This window comes from Pyrgilauda ruficollis, unplaced genomic scaffold, assembly GCF_017590135.1.
Source record: "Pyrgilauda ruficollis isolate IOZ18807 unplaced genomic scaffold, ASM1759013v1 scaffold16, whole genome shotgun sequence".
NCBI classification, from domain to species: domain Eukaryota; kingdom Metazoa; phylum Chordata; class Aves; order Passeriformes; family Passeridae; genus Pyrgilauda; species Pyrgilauda ruficollis.
This window is the reverse complement of record NW_024514764.1, coordinates 10,703,922-10,723,921: the sequence shown is the minus strand read 5'-3', so window position 1 is coordinate 10,723,921 and position 20,000 is coordinate 10,703,922. Positions and strand designations below refer to the sequence as shown.

The window sequence follows — 20,000 nt, the reverse complement described above, 5'->3', positions numbered from 1 at the left end:
AAGTGACAGCTGCAAGCAGCAAACAAAGAAATGGTTAATGGCAGAAATTTTTTTAAAATATATTTTGAGAGAACTCTGGCCCACTGAATGGAAGTTGAGAATTTCTCCTGTAATACTGTGGAAAATATGCCTATCATTTGTACTTAATCCTGTCCTTCCAAACACATTGGACTCAACTCACTGCAATCCATTGCGTGTCAATGCACAATGTCTAAAGTTTCACAAATCTCCAGAAAGATTTGATGGGTTGGAATTGTCTGATGCACAAATCCTGACAGCTTGAGGCATGTCAGTGTATGTGTGTGTGTGTATACAGATATATGCACATATATCTGCAAAACCAGATGTCTCATATCCCACTTTTCTTGGTGGATTTTATTCCAGAAGTGAAAAAGTTTTTTTCCTAGTTTGAAAGTGCAATGTTCAATGTACTCTGATCAATCTCTATTCAGCTAAGACTGCTAAAGTACAATTTTAAGAAAACCTGACATGTTTTATTTAAGTTCATTTAAAAGAAAAGAAGGAAATAACCTTAAACTTGTGTCATTTGTTCAAAATGAGCATTGAAAAAGTGTTGGTTTAAATGGATTTGTTATTTTTTTACTTTTATTCCTTGGGGAAAAGAAAGTTTTGTTTTATCTGATTTTGTTCTTAATCCTCAACCCAGCTTATTTACTGGAAAATAATATATTTGCACAACAATATGTGTGCATTCTTAGCAAAAACTGCTGAATGTAGATGTGCCAGCGATCACTCAGTGACAATGGGAGCGATGGAACCCAGGTCATTCCTGGCCTGGTGTCGATGTTGGGAATGCTGCACGTGGTTTTCCTGCTGTGTTGGCTCCAGGAGCCTCATTCCAGCCAGGGGGCTGAGGGGCAGGGTGGGCAGGGTGGTTTGGGGCAGCAGTTTTGGGAGAAGCAGGGCGACAGGGAGAGAGAGCAGCGGTGCCCGCGGGATAGCGGCGGCGTTGGCGCTCGGGGCGTGTCTGTGTTCTGCTTTTCCAATGTCAAACTGGGTTTGTTTGGGCTCTTGCTGCTTCGAAATCAAAGGGCAAAAAGCGCCCCCGGTTCAGTGCGCCGCGCCGGTTGTGACTTGATTTGTGTTTTGGGGTGAAAACTGAGGTTTAGTTGAAGTGTTCCAAAACCAGATACCACTCTCTCTCTCTTTCTTGTAGGCAGGGTGCTGCTGTGCCAGGCAAACCAGGAGGGATCTCCCGTGTACAGTGCCCCCAGTTCACTAGTATACACATCCACAAGTAAGCTAGTGTTATGGCTCGTTTCTTGTTCTGTTTTTGTGACAAAAGCACATTAATGTGAATTAAGCCCCCTAAAAATGTCAACTTTCCCAACAGCTCTTGTTAAGGTAAATGTGGTGTTTATCAACATATGTAAGTCATGTCAACAGATAATTCAGTGTTTTCAGTTGCATCTTTATTCTCAAATTACATTTTATTAAAAAAAAAGAAAAAAAGGAAAATAAATTGCCTATATTGCAATATTGTGTAGAAATGGTCAAAAGTTCTACGATAACAGTGACAATTTTTGCAATCCAGTACTGTTGTGTGCCATGCATTTTGTGTAGTAGATGTTGTGTTTCTTCTGTCCTGCTCAAAGCTGTGTTTTAATGCACAAAACATCTGTTACCATGCCACCATTTGATTGGGTCAGGAATTAGGTATGAAGTCCTTTTTTACAAAAGGAACAGCCTGTATGAAAGGTGTTATTTTGAGCCATAAAAAACTGCCCCAGTAAAAAGAACAGAGACAAGCTGACATGATGGATGCTGCCATCAGCCATTTTTCTGTACAAAACATTGAAGTAGAGATGTGTTCTCTGAAATTCTGAGCAGAAACCTCTTTTGAGAGTGTTTTGGACTGGATAGGTGGTACCACTGATGCTCATTGTGGCCTCTAGTGGGGTGAGAAACCTGGAGCTGAATGCTGGAGCAGTAACTGCTGCTTGCAGCAGCCCTGGCTCTGTGTTCTTTGTAAAGAAAACACATGATCTGATTTAACAGCATTATCATTATTATGCTCCTTGTACAGATTGTATTCAGTCCAGAATGCAATTCTATTCTCTTAGAGCTTATCTAGACTACCGAAATAATTATTTTTTAAATTAAATCCAGGAATTAGGACAAAAGAGCTCCATAGTGATCATCTCTACAGTCATGTAATTCTTTTATGTCAAACATTATCAATGGCATCCCTAGAGCTGCTGCTTTTCCTGGATTCATATGGGATCCCCTTTAAATGAGGAGTCTGGAGCCTACAAATGCATAGTGAACTAACCAAATGCATCAAGTGTTTTCAATTGCAAATTAAATTGTCAGTTAAGTCTGCATTTTCTTCCAGGTGCTCCAAGAATATTTTCTAATATGTCACCTTCCTCTAGCAGTGGGGATTTTTTACTTCTTGTAGTAACACAGACATATGAAATGGTTACAGTTTAAATTAATGCTCCCTTTTGGACATTTTTAGTGCACTCCTTCTTTTTGACTGACGGTCTTTTTCCTGGAAAATGATCCAAACATTTCACTTATCTCACTATTAGGAGCTTCCTTTAGAGAAGAGGGGGCAGTGTTTGTTATAATTTTCTGAAAATTGGTCTTCTTTGAAAGCTTTTCATAAGTTTACCCTGTTGCTCCTATTGTCTCACTGAGTTGTACCCCAGGAATTTTATTGCTGGGATTGCTGTTTCCATCAGATGATATTTCCACTAATACTGATTCCCCAAAGAGACACTGTGAGCAAGCTGAGCTCTGGAGTTCACTGTATCCATTATGTCTCCTGAGTCAGTCCTGTTGAAAAATCTTATTTTGCAGTGGTGCTTCTTGACTAATGATATCCTAACAAACACCTGTTTGTTTTCAGTTATGCCAAATACATAAATAAACAAGCTTTGCCTATCTGTCTCCCACTGGGCAATGTGTAATACACAGTTTCATAACAGGCATTGCTGGTAGCCCTTGCAGTAGAAATTATTAGACTTTTGTTGAATCTGTGTGACGGCAAGTCATGATTTTTTCCTTTATTATGTATAGAATTTCCTCTTGCCAAAATGCAATTTCCCCTACAGGGTCACAACTCCTAATAACACAAAATTACTACAATTACTGCATATTGTAATTAGGTTTTTATTCCTCCTTATTACAAAACTTTCAATAAAGATGTAAAATAGCTTCATTTCTATAGGAAATTCCACTAGAAGTGAATAGAAATGAAGGCTGACTTTCGTCTCATTTCTTTTATTAGTTTAAAGATCTTCTATATTCCATTTTTGTGCACATTTGTAATATTGAAATTATAACTGATAAGTCAACATTAGTGTCTAGGAGATGAATACTTGTACTATTATCATTCCATGTAGACAACAATATTGCAGCCTTCCTTTTTGAATAATTTGTTAATCGTTTATTCTGTTACTGCAGATATTGTAACTGTGATATTTTATAACCACTTACAATGTAAGAATTAAGAGGTTTTCAATTTGTAATTGTTTTAACAGAAGGGAAAGAGTCTGCTGGGATTTTTCTAAAGCCATCTAAGATACTTGAATTTCACAGAGTGCTAATGGCATTTAGGAGTTTTCAGATATTTGGAAGGGGATAGGCCCCATTTTTCAAAGTATTGTCTAACTTGACTGTTCATCTTTTGCTCCTGAGTTATAAGGCATGAAGGACTGGAACATGGTTGGAAGATGTGTTTTTCTTAATTTGGCTAGCTTGGTTTCTCACTGAACTTCTTGGTTTGTAAGTGTACTGGCCACTGGTAGCCCCTGATGGCTCGGAGCACTTTCACCCACTGGCTCTCCAGAAAGCAGACTGCAATTCTTGGAGCTGCTCTTTCCCTTCTGATATTTTATTTCTCCAGGATATATTTTATGTATCACACTATACATTTCCCAGCACAATGATTAGTTACACCTCTGAATATGTCAGGAGATGGAAACACGGCTCTGCTTCCTTCCATCACTTCTGGCCCTTCACATAATACAGAAAGAAATGAGCTGTTTCTTCTGCAAGCAGTGGAACAAATCAGCAGCAATAGTCTCTCATGCCTCATCTGTTCTCTTATGCTGAAGGAGAAGATGGGACCTGGATCAGTTTTTGATTTGCACACCTATTGTTGGAATAGATAATTTTTTTATGTAGAAAGCAGAGTTTCAGCATGCCAGTGTGTTCCCATCCCTGGGTGGGACAGGTCCTGTGACAACCATGACCAGGAAATCCAGGCAGGAAACCTTGGTTGCTGTTGTCCACAGGGCTGGCATCTCCAGGGCAGAACTGACGGAACAGATTTCAGCTAAATCCTTCATCATTGCTGTAATTCAGAAGGCAGACAAGTATTGAAAGGAGTTCTATCCAGCCAGGAATGATTGGAGTTCACCAAATCCCAATGAGTCAGCACTCACTGGAATCTTCCTAGAAGCCCAGGATACCTCCCTGAAAAGAAATGAAACAGTTTGGCTGCTCAGAACTGACAGTCTCTTTTTGCCCTCACTTCTTTAGAATAGTTACTTCCACAAGGCATTTTAAAATCCTGAAGGAATTTGTATCTACTGGTAAATAAGAAATGTGTCAAGGATAGTTTTGGAACTTTTCCAAATTGAAGCCACACATGAGTAGGATCCATGAGAAAATTAAGACCCTGCTGGACAAAAGGAAGATTCAAAAGAAGAAAAAAAAATTCTGTCCCTGAATGTCTGTATCACTGTTCTGCAAAGGACAGTAACATAGCTGGGTATGTATGGTTCAAAAAGGCAAAAATACAAATCTGAATTTATTGCAAGAGCTTTTAAAAACCGTTTTCTGCATATTTTCCCCAATTTTTCTGTAATGTAGAAGTGCCTGAAAATGTGAATGAAGTAGGAGCTCATGAGAGCCAAAGCATGGGCAAGAAGGAAGATGCAAAGTTGTAGAATTGTGAAGTTGTTCAGGTTGGAAGAACCTGGTTGGACCAGAACACCTCTAAGGATGGAGACTGCGCAATTTCAGGGGGTCATCTGTTCCAATGACTGAAAGTCCTGGCAGTGGAAACCTCTCTGGTTGCAAGTCATATTTATTGTCCCTCTTCTTCCCAGCATGTGCTTGGCTCTGTCTCCTAATTATGTCCCTGTTCTTTGTGGCAGGACATGGAAGGGGAGATGCATTTCCAGTAGAAATCCTTGTGCTCTGGACTGGCTCCCAGCCCTCCTGGGCTCTCCCAGCCCTCCTGGGCTCACCCAGCCCTTGCTGTCCATCCCATCCAGCTGTCCATCCCATCCAGCTGTCCATCCCATCCCTCAGGAATGTCCAGTTGTGCCTACCCAGGCCCTGTGGAGGGCAATGGGAGAGATAGGGAATTTAAAATTTAAAGAGAAGGTCAAAGGAAGCTAAATATTTTTTACTCTCTAAATCAGCATTTTGGTCTCTGAAACTTCTAGACTTTATTTTAGCTCCAAAGAAGCATTAAGATACTTGATTTATTGAGTGTGTAGCTACTAGTGGATTTTTCTGAGCATACATTGAAGGGATGGTTCACTATTAGCTACATGGCTAGCTCACATGTATGGTAACATATTTTAAATTTCTTCATGCTTTTGCTCAGAATGATGTGCAGATGAACATCTCAATTTCCCAAATATTTAGCATGCCTATAAAAGAGAATTTTGCCTTGACTTCAATGAGTACATTTTAAACTGAAGTCAATTTTGGCTTCGATTTCCTAAATGTTAGAGTTGTTTCATCTTCAGTAAGCCTGCTTATCAGCTCCCGAATAAATCTTTCATACTGCAGACAAATGATAGAATTAAAAGAAGAAAAATATGAAAATGCAAAATCCGATATTAATTCATTTTATCTTATCATACTCAAGGGCAAATGAAGTTGATGGCCCATTTTTTAATTGATATATTGATTACAGTTTTGGAAGAAGTGGTGGTGGAATTCAGCAAAAATGATTGAGGTGGTACAAATGCTTATAAATCTGTCCCACATTGTTCGTGTTCTTTAATTGTAATTGTCTGATAAAACTTCCATCAGTTTCTGTAATTAACCTAATGGTCTAAATGAATTTCCAGATCACTGGTTATTCATTTCAATATAGAAAATGCCATTACACTGAGTTTAATTAATACTAAGTAAGTTCACAGTCCATTGTACCATTAGAATAGAATTTTATTGTTTTAACTGTTTAAATTATGCATATTGTTTCCTCTCATCTTGTTTGTCCCATTTATGGACTTGAGTGCTCATTTTCTATTCATACTAAAATAGCATAAACCCCGTATAATTAAAATATTTAAAACCCAATGCTCTTCAAGCTCACATCCTCAAAATATCAGTGTAGATGGTGTTTTTTATTTATTGTTTCAACTATTTTTAAACAGAATTCAGTCCGTGCCAAGCTCATAATCCCATGATATGCCCTAGAACATCTTATTTATCTTGATATTCCTTTCACAGAAGTACATATGACAGATAAGCACTCACCAGAGAATACTTTTGCTTTGCGTCAGACAGATATTAAAACAATAAACTATGTTGCCCTGGGATTTTAGCTTATGAGCGACCAGGAAACAACAAGGCAAAGATGAGATGTTTTTGAAAGGTGGGAAGGCAGTTCTTTTGGAGAATTCCCTGGAAACCTTTGGTCCCGTAATATTTTTGACAGGAAGTATTTTAAATGCTGAAGTTTTGGGTTTTTTTTTAAAAGCAAGGAAAACATACTTCTTTCTGTCAGAGCAGACACTAGAAGTGTCCCAAAATTAACCCAATATTCCTACTCTTCTGTTCATTATGTGATAGGAGAGAAAGAAAATCTATGGCACAAGCATCAAGTAATAATTACGTGGTGTGGGATTTTTTTTCCCTATTGAAAATATTAGCACTTACATATAGCAGACATATGTCCTAGTTTTAAAATGATTATTTTTTTCCTTTGGGTGTTTACTTTTAATTCATAGATGGAGGATGGTTCAGGATCTTGCTTATAGAATAAACAGGGAAAGTCATAAATATACATTTTATATTTATAAAGAGCACATCCAGCTGCAGGATTTATTGTGTTTGAGGACTCATTGTGCTACAGAAATTAAAATTAAGTCAAGCCTGTCTATGCAGTATGTCCTTGCTTTTAGAAATAGGTTACTTGGCTTAGGAATATTAGTAAACCACCTAAAAAATGCTGTATAGAACTATTTTCATCTTTCTTGTTTCAGTGAAGACATTGCAGGTTTTATTTTCCTGTGGCGTTACTAATGGATTGAAGGAAGACCTTTGACATTTCTATTATGTTCTGGGATATTTTCAATACCAAGAAAATTACACAGGGAAAATAGAAATTTTCAGAAGGTGATTCAAAGTGGGCTTCTTTGCCAAATCATTAGTGGAAGCATTTGATTTGGAAACCTTGATTCTGTTGATTTTGTCATGTTTAATCTGTTGCACTCGTGTAATTACCTGAAAATTATACTGTAATGATGGCAGTTTGCTGCCACTCCAAGCAGGTGAAGGGTAGATGCTGCTGGCATGTATCCTTATCTGGGTTTTGTGTGTCAGTCGTGACTGACCTCATTCAATACAAATGGACATATATTGCAATGCCATCAATGATTCATTTGCTCTGATTTCATTGTTGTAGTTTTTCTTCATTTAACTGTTTGGCAGGCTTGCCATTTTGAATTAGAATATGGATCAGGAGGAGTTTAAAAAATGAGTATTCATGTGGGATAAATAATTTGCCAGTGCTTCAGTATTTCTGAATTGAATGTAGAAAGGTTCTGCAAACTAAATTTTTAATTGGTCTGTTTTCTCTTGAGCTAAATTGGAATGAGAAGTCAGCTCATCACCAATAAAATATATATCAGTGCATTGTATTTACACCTTGCTGGTTTTGTCTGCTCCTTATTGCTTCGTAGGAAACAGGTAGAGCAGCCCTGCAAAAGAGGCTATGATTGGGCCGTTAATTAACCAAATTAACCATTGCAGGGCTGCAGTTCCTGACTGAGGGTACAAAAATCCTGCCAAAGGGAAGTGTGCATACATCTGAGAGGAGCAATCCCATATATGATTTCCAGGCTACAAAAACCTTATTATTGAACATTTAGGGGTCAAACTATCTTTTGGTGTGCTTCCTGAACTAATTGCCTTTATTTATGAAGAGAATCACCCAGGAGAAACCAGGGAAAATGTGCCAATTGCCCTTCCCTTTTGTGTGTTGAATACAGTGGGTTCAAGTGAAAGCTTAAATAAAGAGGATACAATAGTAAGTAGGAAGGGAATGGCTTTCCATAATTCCCTCCCTGATGTACAGAAGTGTGGAGAAATGTTGACGTCATCTCATGTTGAAATGTCTTTAGAAGGTTTTTGTACTCTGTTCTGTCCCATTGTGTTAGGCCTTGCTTTGATGCAGGACAACACCACTGATTTTCAAGTAAGACAAAGATAGTACAAAATCTAAAAAATAAGTAAAATTGTATTCATATGCATTGCTTTACATTATTGATTTCAGTATCATCTGTTTTTAACTGTAAAGTGAACCTCTTTGGGTTTTTTTTAGTATTTTTTTGTTTGTTTGTTTGTTTTGGTTGGTTGGTTTCGGGTTGGTTTTTTTTGTTTTTGGGTTTTTGTTTGGGTTTTTGTTGGCTTTTTAATTTTTAAAATTTTTTTTGGTAGCGTTGCCTGAAATTCTTCCTACAGCATTTTTGGTGTTCTGTATTAGTATACATTGTTTTTCTGCAACAATTTTCAGGATAACTCTCATTTCACCTCCTGTCTATTCATATTTTAAATTATTACTGATTCATAAGTCATCACTAAAATACATTGTGTGTGTCCAAAGCCTGTAAACGTGGCTTTCACTTCACTCCCACAAATGTGTTTTTCAGGGCCTTGCTGTTTACTCTCATTCTTCTGTTGGTCTGTTTTGTGCTGGAGCAGTGTGTCTGAACTAGCAGGCTTAGGAATTTTGGAAAGAGAAGCACGTCCTGAATTGTGTCACTGACTTTTTTTTTTTCCACTTATACACAGCCCTACACATGGGGAGTGGGAGATAGCTGGAAAGGTGGTAAATTGTGGAGAATATCTTTGTCCTTTAGTTCAAACAATAAGATCTGTGTGTGCCCAAGGACAGCTGGGAGCTCAGGTGCCTTCCCTTGGTGTTCTGCTGCTGGTGACTAACCTGTGATTTAGGGCAAGAGGACTGTTTGGACTTCCTCTTCTCAGGATGCAGCTAAATACTGAGAATTACATGTAGTAATTCCATTTACTATGTACATTACATTTAATTAGTGAGAATTGCATTCAGTATTATCTTGCATTGTGTTCTGAGATGCAATTGTACATCAGAGCCCTTTGAGCACAGTCCTGGGTGCCACCTTCTCTGGCTCTGCATCCTCTCTGCTGGTGTCACTCATTTTTAGTACCAGACCCACAGTGTTGACTGTACATCTTAAATCATCTTGTCTCTCAGATAGCAAACTCTTAATTTTGTGCTTTTCAGCTTAGCCTGTAAGATCTGGTTTCAAATAAAGGCACACCTTAGTGTCACTCTATTTTGTTATTGAATCATGGCTCTTGGAGCTGTTCTGTGTACAGCAAAATTCAACCTGAATTTCACAGATAATAAGTGCTTTTTAGGAATTAACATTTTTAGTATCAGTATGACTTTGCAGGTGCAATTCTTTGTTTTGACAGTCTTTCCTTTATGGTTTGGATTAGGTTAACAGCTGGGTTTTTCCTCTATTACTTTCTGCCTAAATTGCTCCCAATGCATTCTGACAGCGTTCTTTTTACAGTTTAATAATTCTATTGAGCTTTAGGAATCCTTGTGTCATCTAAACAGTATTTCTTGTCACTATATAATTGACTTTCATAAACATTCAAATTACTAAATTTTGTCTTCTCTTTATAGCAGTTCTACTCTTCATCCAGCTTTCCACAACCATGGCCTTTTTCCTTTGTCTTGGAAGTGGTGCTTTGTTAGACTCAGGGGATTTCTTCCATTTGCTTGAAACTTAGAGCTGTCCAATAACTGGGAACACCAGACAAGATATTGATCACTTTGATCATCTATATTTGAAGATTGTTCTTTAATTTAAGATCAAACGTGTCTTCTCTGATCTCTACTGTTTCTTTTCCTTTGTGGCCTGGGTGCTTTTTTATCTCCTGAGCTTCTCCTTCTGTTTTAGTTGTTTCCTTTGTGAAAAGCCAACTGTTCTTTGTACCTCAGCTATTTGTAATTTCAGCTATGCAGTACTCTCATTTTGATTTTAAGTACACCATAAGTAATTTCACCACCAGTTATAGCTTTCTTTTAAACTTAAAGGTGTAGGTTGGTGTCATCACATAGCTTTACAAAAAGAGTTCTCAATCATCTTACCTGTTCCTTTGTATCCCTTCATGTCCTCCTTTTTCTTCTGCTTGTTCTTGGAAACCCCTTGACGTGTTAGGGTGATGTCAGGTGGTTGCATATGCAATCCAGTTAAAGAAGGGTGAGGTGTAAGGGAATTTCTGATAACCACAGAATCACCAAGTGGTCGATTCTGAGTGGCTGAGGTTGGAAGGAACCCTGGAGAACATATTGTCCACCCCTGCTCCAGCAGCAGAGCCTGGAGCAGGCTCTCCAGGACCACGCTCCAGCAGCTTGGGAACATCTCCAGGGATGGAGATCCTACAGCCCCTGTGGGCAGCTGTGCCAATGACCAGCCACCCTCAGGTGGAAAAAGCTTAGGCAGGAAGGTGAGAGAGTTTCCAGGCTTGGGCATCAAGGTTTGGCTCAGAAGGTTATAAATTAATGGCGTGTCATGGTAGCCATTTACAGAGAAACCAGTAGTGGATTGTTTATTGGTACATGACAGGAGATGAAACAAAAAGAATAGTTCCATCTAAATAATTACAAGGAAGTCAGTGTATCAAAGTCTTGAAATAATAGATCAATTAGATCTGAAAACTACTTCAGGATTAGCAGATGAAAAGTTTTGTTTGAACAGTTAAGTGTCTTCCTATAATTTAACGTAGGAATAAATAGTAGGATGATTTTTTACTGAAATATTTAGTTTATGGGTTTTTGTGTGCATTTGATTATGGTTTGGTATGGAAAATTCTAAAAATCTGATTCTTCCCATGTCTGAGGCTGAAATATTTGAAAACAGTGTTTTAAAGCAGTTTTCTGTCCCCTTTCTAGAAATATTTACATGTATCTCAGTATAAAAAGTTTCACCACATTTATGTGAAATTTGGTGCTAATTTGGATTTGACAGGAAACTTAATGCAGTAGTGTTGTGTAAAGGGATTCAATTACAGTGTGCAGTGTTTTGTAAGTAACTGTCTTGCATAAAAAAAGTTAATTAATCAGAGCTGTGTCAATTTCCTTGTGCCATGTCAATTTGCAGCAAGGTAATTAATCACTAATCGCCCAGCATGCAGCAAACTAAGGGACAATCCATGAGTCATTTGTTGTTATTTCTTTCCAAATAAATGGCACACAGAGCCATGAAGAAACACATCTTGCCTTTCATAATATTTTTATCGACAGTTTTGCATGTTGTAATAGACTGCAGCAACAAGCAGCTGTAGTTCAATGGAATATGAATATTAAAGAAACAAATGAGAGCAGATTTATAGGCCATTGCTTTTCTGTTATGTCAGTTTTGAGATTACACTGAGCAAATGAACAGTGAAAAATTACTCTTCCATGTGGAGAATGGTGATTAGACTTGTACATTAATTAGAGATTTTTGTTTTCCTTTTTAATGCATTTCAAATGAGAATGTCCTATAAGTAGGGGTTTCTCCGAAATACAGATTTATTCACTCCTAAACAACAGTGTATAATACTGGCATGTATTTTTTTACAATGGTAAGGAAATAATTGGTCTGTAATTTTAAGTATGGTTCAAAAAATAAATAGCTTGTGAAAGAAAGAAATAGAAGTGACCAGTTGTGAGTGTGTTTGATGCATATGGGAAATTTCCTTTGAATGCAGTTAATTCACAACTAGATCCCAGGAAAAATCATTTCACAACAGTGACAGAAGAAATGTATTTTCAGCCTGTAATTTTAAACACTGTGAACTTTCTGAAGAAGATGTTTTTACCCTGAATTTGAAGTATGTGTACATACATATATTTATATATAATTTAAAAGCCTTTTCATGTTAAATCTGTATTAACAGAGCTTACATTTTGCTTGCAGTGTGCTTTGGTCTGTGTATTTAAATGAACAAATCCTCTTTAGCACAGTGTTTATAATTCATTCAAAGAATGCCACTTAATAATACTTATTACTATTACAGTGAAGGGAGAGCACAGCACACATTGGGATAAACTGCTGATTCCGTTCCTGAAATCTCAGATAATATCATATAGATTATTCTGCTTAGCCTTTCTCAGCATGCCACCCGTTATATCTCTTTGTTTTAAATTTATTGTTTCCTCAACGGGGATCCTCCTGAACTATGGGAATGATGTAAATGTGTCTCCCTGTCTCTCTAGCAGTTAAACTGTGCCGCAGTAAATTAGCGATAAACCGATTCAAACACGACGGAACATTAAAATTCTTCACCATAAAACATTTGCAAACTCTTGGTGGCAGATGACCCGCTACTCTGTGCAGAGGAGGAGAGATTAGGAGTGATGAGAGGTAGATCTGCTCATCCATTTTGATGGCACACCTTTCTTGGGGCATATGGCACCCTCATACAAATTCAAACCGCAGCACAAATGTGAAGAATAATTGCCCATTAAAGTGGCTGTATATTTTTATGGCTTTGATACAAAATCTGCCCCCTGTTGTCTTTTGCATCTGCTGCTCTTTCATCTATCCCAAAGCTTTAAAACTTTAATACGCAGTGTATAACCCTTAAGTATTTTTTGCCAGGTTATATTCCTCTTCTTGGGAACTCAAGCTTTTCATTGTTCCTTCAGTCTTTGTTTTCCCAGGCCTGCGTTGAGATGTGCTGCCTGCAAAGTGCACCTCCCTGTCGTGTTCATTTAATAAGAGATTAGTGAAACAAATGCTTATATTACATCTTCAGGGAAAAATTAAGATTTGATTAAATTTCATCTGTGAACTCAAAGATTAAGGTTTTCTTCCTTATGCTCATATTTGCTTTTTCTTTAAAATCATTAGTTATCTAAATTTTGCTGATACACTACTATGAATCCCGTTAATTCCAAAGGCCTTTTTATTTGATTAAATGTGGCAATTTGCTGGCCATATTTCATGTTTGAGGTCTAAACTGAAGTTCACTGAAGTGACAATGATTCCATGTTTACAAAGTGTAAGAAGAGAAAACTTTGTAGACAAGATTAATTGTAATAATACATTTCAAAATAGTATCCCCCTAAGTATAAAAATAGAACAAAGACGTGTAAAGAAGAAATCTTACCAGCATAATGTTATTAAAACAATTTCATTTAGGCTGTAGTAGATGATGTGTATGATTTTGGATAATTATATTAAACAAAGCCAAGGATTTCCACAGCATATTATTTATACTCTAATTTTTTTAACTTGAAAAATTTAAATTGCTGAGTGACTGCAGGGACTGAGTTTTGTGGTTTTAGTCTCATTCATATTTGAACAGCAGAATGAATATCTATAGAATGGATGGGGCCATTAGATGAAAATGTAAATTGTTTTCGATGGCTTGATGTTTGATTATGTATTGTCTTTAGAAAAGTCTTTCTTCTTATAACATCGTGTTATCACCTCCTATCATCAACATGCATTTGGAGAAATCTGCCTTTTCTCAGTCACAGATCAGAAGAATTCCAGTCATCAAATTACTTTGATGAATTTAAGCTACTTTTGCTTAGAAGTGGGCTCAGATGCTTCCCTGCTGAGAGTCAAACACATTTTCAACCCCTTTATAATAGCATTTTCACTGACTGGGTTTCAGCAGCTTGACACTGAAGCATTAAGGAAGGTTGACCTACAAACTGTAAGTCATTAAAACCTCTGCCCCTCCTGGCTACTATCTTCATTACTTTTGGGACTGGTTAATAGCATTTAATGCTTCCTGATGGGACAGCCCTTTTCATAAAGTTCTTTTTATGAAGTCCATTCTTCAGTTGTGTTCTAATGCTGCCACTTCTGTTGGTTATTTTGGGGTGAGGATATTAAAAAGTTGGTGGCAAAATAAATTCTGTGGTTATTGCATATTCCTACCCATCTGATTTCTCAGTTGGGCTGAAGGAGCATTATGGGATTTTTTTCTGAACTCAAATCCAGGGCAACAAAACCTGTTGACTATTTTACCTCCAATCTCAATCTCTAATATTACTGCCTGCCAATAAAAAGTGTGTTTTCAGATAATCTGATTTTCAGATGGACCCAAATCAATTTTTGGGATGGATATCATTCTGTTACGAATAAACTCAACTGTTAGACCTCACTTGATTATAAGGCCTTGCAACTCCACTCTTAGTTCCATATTTAGTTTGCATCATGTCTGATCCTCTTCCTGACAGAACTACACCTCACTGCTCTGCCTTCCACTAATTGTATCTTAAGTTTTTTAGTGCTTTGCTTTACTTTAGACATTTCTTGCTCTGTGACTTTATTAAGAGAGCAATGTAAGGCAAGCATAGCAAAACAATTACATTACTTCAGGCTTCTCATTCAAACTCATCCTTTCAATTGCAGATCCTTTGAAAATTATTTTAAAAATCACTATCTTGTCTTAGCATCTGCCGTGACTGCTGAGCCTTCCTTACAGGTTTTGGATTTAGTAAATTCTTATGGACTAAGTGGCTCTCCTTGCTATTTCTGTTTTCTTCCTTTTTCTTTTTTTGTTAAGAGAAAGCCTTCTTTCTCATAAAAATATAATTTAAAAAAAAGTTATTTTTGACTCATTCGTTGGTGGGACACTGCTTTTCCAGTGGCATTTATTTGTGGAAAGCATTCACTGTCAAAGATTTGAGGTCAATGACCCTCCTTGTAATTCTTTCCAAGGTGTGACTGTCATGAAGAATAAAGAGAATTTAGGATAAATGCTCAGTTGTTGCAAAATATGTATCTTATTATGTCTGTGTGAAAGCTGGGTTGAATGGTACAATTCAAAGGAAAAAATGTTCACAAACCACGCTGGAGGTTCATTCTTTCACAAAGGCATTTCCTCGGTGTCTCCCAACAATTCCAGTTGGTTTTAATTATTGCTTAGGACCCTAAAAGAACAACTGCTGTAACTATTGCCAAATGTAGATGTTCATTACAAAGAATTAATTACTGGAATAGAACTCTGGGCAGGACTTCCAGACCATGTCTTGCAAGCCCACAATGGTGTTATATATCTTACATTGCTGGAGCCTAGGCTGAGTTTGCTGGATTTTCTCTGTCACTTCTGTTCTTGTTGTGAAAGTGTGTTTTCTATCAATATTTAGAAAACTACAGATGCAAGTGAAGAAATTTTAAGGTTGTCTTACTGATTTTTTAATTTTATTTTTCGTAATTGCCATTTAGGTCAGTGAAAGGTCTCTTGATTTTGACAGTTTAAGAGTGTCCCTAAAGGCTACACTTTATCATTTAACATGTCCACCATTTCAGATATCAATTTTTCCTGGTCATTCTCTCAAATCCATTTCCACTCATTTGCTTAAGCAAACTCTTCTGAGCACTGGTGTGTTGGGTTTTTATTTAGTTGCCCTTTTATTTTATTTTTTTAAAAATTTTTTTAAGACACAAATTAACAATCAATTTATTGGAGAAACTTACTTCTAGCAATGCCTATTAGTTGGAAAGGAGTGATTTTTCCAAGGCAGGCAGACTGCAGCTGAATATCACTCTTACACAAAGATAACTGCCCTGGATTAGATCAGTCCTCCACCTGTAACTGGAAAGGAGCAAAAGCTGGATGAAGAAAGAAAAGAAAACTTGTTAGACTGGAGGGAGTGTGTAGGTCTGCAGTTCTTTGAACATTATGTAAAACTGTATTTTGCATTTTCCTCTGCATATTATATTAGTTTTTATACAAGGCTGTTTACTTGGAAAAGAAAAGGACAGAAGTTACATAGTTCCAGCAGCAGATCGTAACTCTGTCACTACTCTATTTACACTGGTCAATACTCAGTCTTGTTGAATATGCAAAAGTGCTTACAGCATTCAGTTTTCACATAGGTGATGTATATGTTGTTTTTCCTCAAAATAAATGTTTTCCAGTACAATTCATTTAAGAATTCTTAAATGCAGTTGCTTGCAAAGTTATCAACAGAATATCCAGTTCTGCAAGTTCATCTTTATGATTTTGACACATTGCTTTTATATTCCATATAAAATACGGTATTTGCACTTTCTAAGACCTATCTAATTTATTTGCATTGCCATAAGGTTGGTTTATGTTGTATCACAGGCATGTAAATCTTTGCAGAATTACTGTGTAACCTTTTTGTCAAAGAGAAGGACCTAGCAAAGCCCCAAAGTGCAGCAGTAAAGCAGTAATAGAGAAATCACCATAATTACAGTATTTACTTTCACATGTTCAGCCAGCAAGGCCTAAAAGTTGTGAATTTTTTCATTTTCTTTTTTCAAATTCAAGGCTTCTTTTAAAATTTTATGCTAAATGAGGGTTGAAATCAATATTTCAGATTTGAAAATCGTTATACAAGAGTATTTCCATTTGCTTGCTTTTAAGCAATATTTGTTTCATTTTTTTATTTACATACTGAAAAAAAAAATTAAACACAGTGAAGTACATTTGATGAAACCTGATGCCAACAGAGCTGGATTTGATTTTATCTGTCTCACTGATTAATTCGTTCATACCTGTTCTAACATTGACATGCAACATATGTACAAAGGAGAAATGAAGTAATGAAGCACTGCTTAAAAAACTGGCAGAGAAGTGGGAAGTTTTGGTTTTTTGTTTTGGAGTTTTACTATTTTTTTTTCAATTAAAAAGTTATCAAGAGAGAAGTTTTACAAAAGGAAAGCCTCTAATACTGTATTACTGTTCAATTTCTGATCAAAATATTTGAAGTCTCACATGGAATTGTAATTAATGTTCACAGATCCAATGACAATGTAAAAATGTCTGAGTTAATTTTTTTGTTATATGATTAAGTGATTTCTATTTGGTCTGAATATTATGTGGATTCAAAGTCCTTTGAAGGACTGAAAGGTACTGTTATGTGCATGGTGCAGCCCCAAAAAATGAGAAAAGAGAGGAAAAACTCTTTGATTTATTACACAGTTAAGAGATGGTTAATAATCCAACTCTTGAACAACAGCAAAGCTCTGTTCAATTGGCAATATCACTGGATAATTTAGATGACTTGGGGTCACCTAAGTCTCTGATGTCTCACCCCTACTCAAAACAGGGCTGACTTTAGAAGACAGGTCCAATAATGTGATGCAAATATCTCTGACATTATAAATTTGAGCCTGAACTTGGACCTTGGGAGTCTCCTGGTAGTAGTGTTGGCTGAACCAGTCAACACTCTTTTCATTAGTATCTTCTGAGAAACTCAGAGCCATAAATGACGCTGCCATCCAAATTCCCAGTTTGCCGCCTGCTCTTTGCTCGCAGAGATTTGTGTGAAAAGACGAGCTAAAACACTTTGGCGACTCCCTTGTCCAGCTACAGGCAAGCTTTTACACCATCACAACTCCAGATTGCTCCAGAATGTGGACACTACACACTAACCCCTGTTTTTTTTTCCCTCTGCAGTGCCAGGATTTCCCTACCCTGCTGCGACCGCAGCCGCCGCGTACAGAGGTGCCCACCTACGAGGCCGAGGCCGCACGGTGTACAACACGTTCCGAGCGGCAGCTCCCCCTCCTCCCATCCCAGCCTACGGCGGGTAAGGAGCTCTGCTTCCCTCACCTCTGGCTCAGCATGGATCCCGGGAGCCTGGGCACCGTTCCCAGCCCTGCTGCATGCGGGTCGTGCCTGCCCGGCACCGGCGCCTCGCACAGCGGCTTGAAAAATGACTGTAATTTGTACTGCCATGCTTGGTGGCCTTAAGCATTTCAGATGTCACATATTGTTATGTAAATGCTCCCGCAAACGGAATGCTCTGGAACGGGGAGATTGTTTCGGCTAAAGGTATATTTTTGATGATTGCAAACATCTGGTTATTAAGGAGGTTGGATCGAGTTAACTTCTTTTTCTTGAAATCGCCTGCTGAAAGTTGTCTCTGCACCTTAAGGCTTAGTGCTGGATTTTTTTTTATACTTTTTTTTTTTTTTTAATTGCAGTTTGCTTAGTTTTTCTAGTTCCCATCTGATAGAAATCTGGGGTGCTCCTCTCAGGACCATGGGTTTTGTGTACTTTTGCTTAAGTAATGCCTTAAGGTTTTGCTCTCAGTAACCTGCATTTACTAAAACTAAGTAGTAAACTGAGGAGCCAGGAAGAGGAATTCTTAGTATTAATTTCTAGTAACTCTATAATCTTCTTTGTTTCAGAAGATTGTTTGGGTTTTGTGTATATTTTTGGGGGAAAGAAGGAAGAAACAATTTTTCCTGTAGCTCTGCAAAGACTGACACAGAAAGGCTTTGTATGCTGCATGTAACACAAAAACCCTAATAACATTAACAAAAGATTTTCAGCTGTCAAGAAATTAGGAAATCTGTAAAATCAGAAAACATAGCAGATCCTAGGCCAGAGTAGTATCTTGTCATAAAAACTTGATTTGATCTACCTCTCTGTAGAGCCGCTGGATCTTTGTGGGAAGGGGTCAGGAAGGGTTGGCACAGGCAGTGAGAGAAGGTGATTGCTCTCCCTCTCTCTCTCTCTCTCTCTTCTCTCTCTCTTTCTTTCCCAGCCCTCACTGAAATCCTGTTCAGCAGCTCCTTGGCTCCCACTGGGGACGTCCCTTGTGCAGGAGCTGCCAGCACAACCCCTGCCCCCCTGCTCCATTCCAGTAGGTGATGGGTGCTCTGCACCAGTTCCCAGTCTCAGTAAACCTCGCTTCCATTAAGCCAAAAGGAGCATCTTTTTTCCAGACAAATTTGCTAATCTCATCAGTCAGCCTTTGGCCTGAGTTTTCAGGGATTTATTTATACAGGCTGTTTGACCATTTTGTCACATTGGGCAGTTATTATCTCAAAGAAATAAGACATTCTAAAAACGACTGTAAAAATCATGCCACAGATTTAGGTTATTTTGTAAAAGTGTATTCTGTTGATTTATTTGAGTGTTTTGTGTAGTTTATTAAGAAAAATAGTATTATCACTACCGGAGGAAGACACTTTGCTGAAGTTTGCCTGAATTACCTTTGGGCAACGATGGTGTCCCACCAAAGTTATCCTTTTGCTGCCATACTCTCAGTTAGTCAGTCCAGGCATTTGTACATGGCAAAGATGCAAACAATCAGAATTCCTCAGCTACCAAATGGATACTGCATCTAAAGAAAGTGGACCCTCCATCTCTACCTTGTTTAAAAGTAAATTCTGAAATTTGAACACAGAGTGCAATATGTAGTGAGATAACAAGGTGGGCCACTCAATTTCGTGATGACATCACACTTTAGTTAAATACAAAGTCATAAAGGTATATGCAAAAATAATTACCAGATGTGTGTGATAGTTTTTGAATTGGACAACACTTTTTGCTTAGTATTTGCAAAATGAGTAAATACTTTCTACCGAGTAATTAGCATAAATTTGCCTTAATTTAAGAGGCCACATGTGGGTGCTCTATGTGTATACGTGTGTGGTGGTATACACATTATTATTCAGTGACTCAGCAGCAAGAATTCCATTTCCAAGAGTAGCACATGTATGTAGTTGTACTGCTGATTGCCAGCACCTTTAGCAGTAAGTTAGATGTGTAAGCACAGAGAACTCTGTTGTAAGTCAGTGCAGAGGTTCTGCAGGCAGGTCCAGCAGTGCTCCAACTGGACTGGTTTCCAGGAGCTCGGCTCAGCACTCACACTGCTCTGCAGGGTGGTTGCACAGGCTGGCTGGAGCTCATTCCCTTTGTGCTCATGCCAAATCTGGCTTCAGAGGGAGCCCTGCATTGTCACATCATCTTGTTCTGGCGTCTGTCAGGAACCCTTGCTAATCTAGGGCTCACCT

General features: G+C 37.8%; 1 protein-coding gene across 6 annotated transcripts in view; it reads left to right on the top strand.

The window, feature by feature from the left end:
• The window catches only part of RBFOX1 (RNA binding fox-1 homolog 1), a 1,143,576-nt gene that overhangs the window by 1,078,373 nt on the left and 45,203 nt on the right, over nt 1-20,000 (top strand). For 5 of the 6 annotated variants that reach the window (XM_041462423.1, XM_041462428.1, XM_041462424.1 and 2 more), the window contains 2 exons: nt 1,178-1,258; nt 17,650-17,782. In XM_041462423.1, coding sequence (XP_041318357.1) covers nt 1,178-1,258; nt 17,650-17,782 — 214 coding nt within the window. The remainder of the gene's footprint in view (nt 1-1,177; nt 1,259-17,649; nt 17,783-20,000) is intronic. The other variant, XM_041462429.1, reaches the window with a different exon arrangement.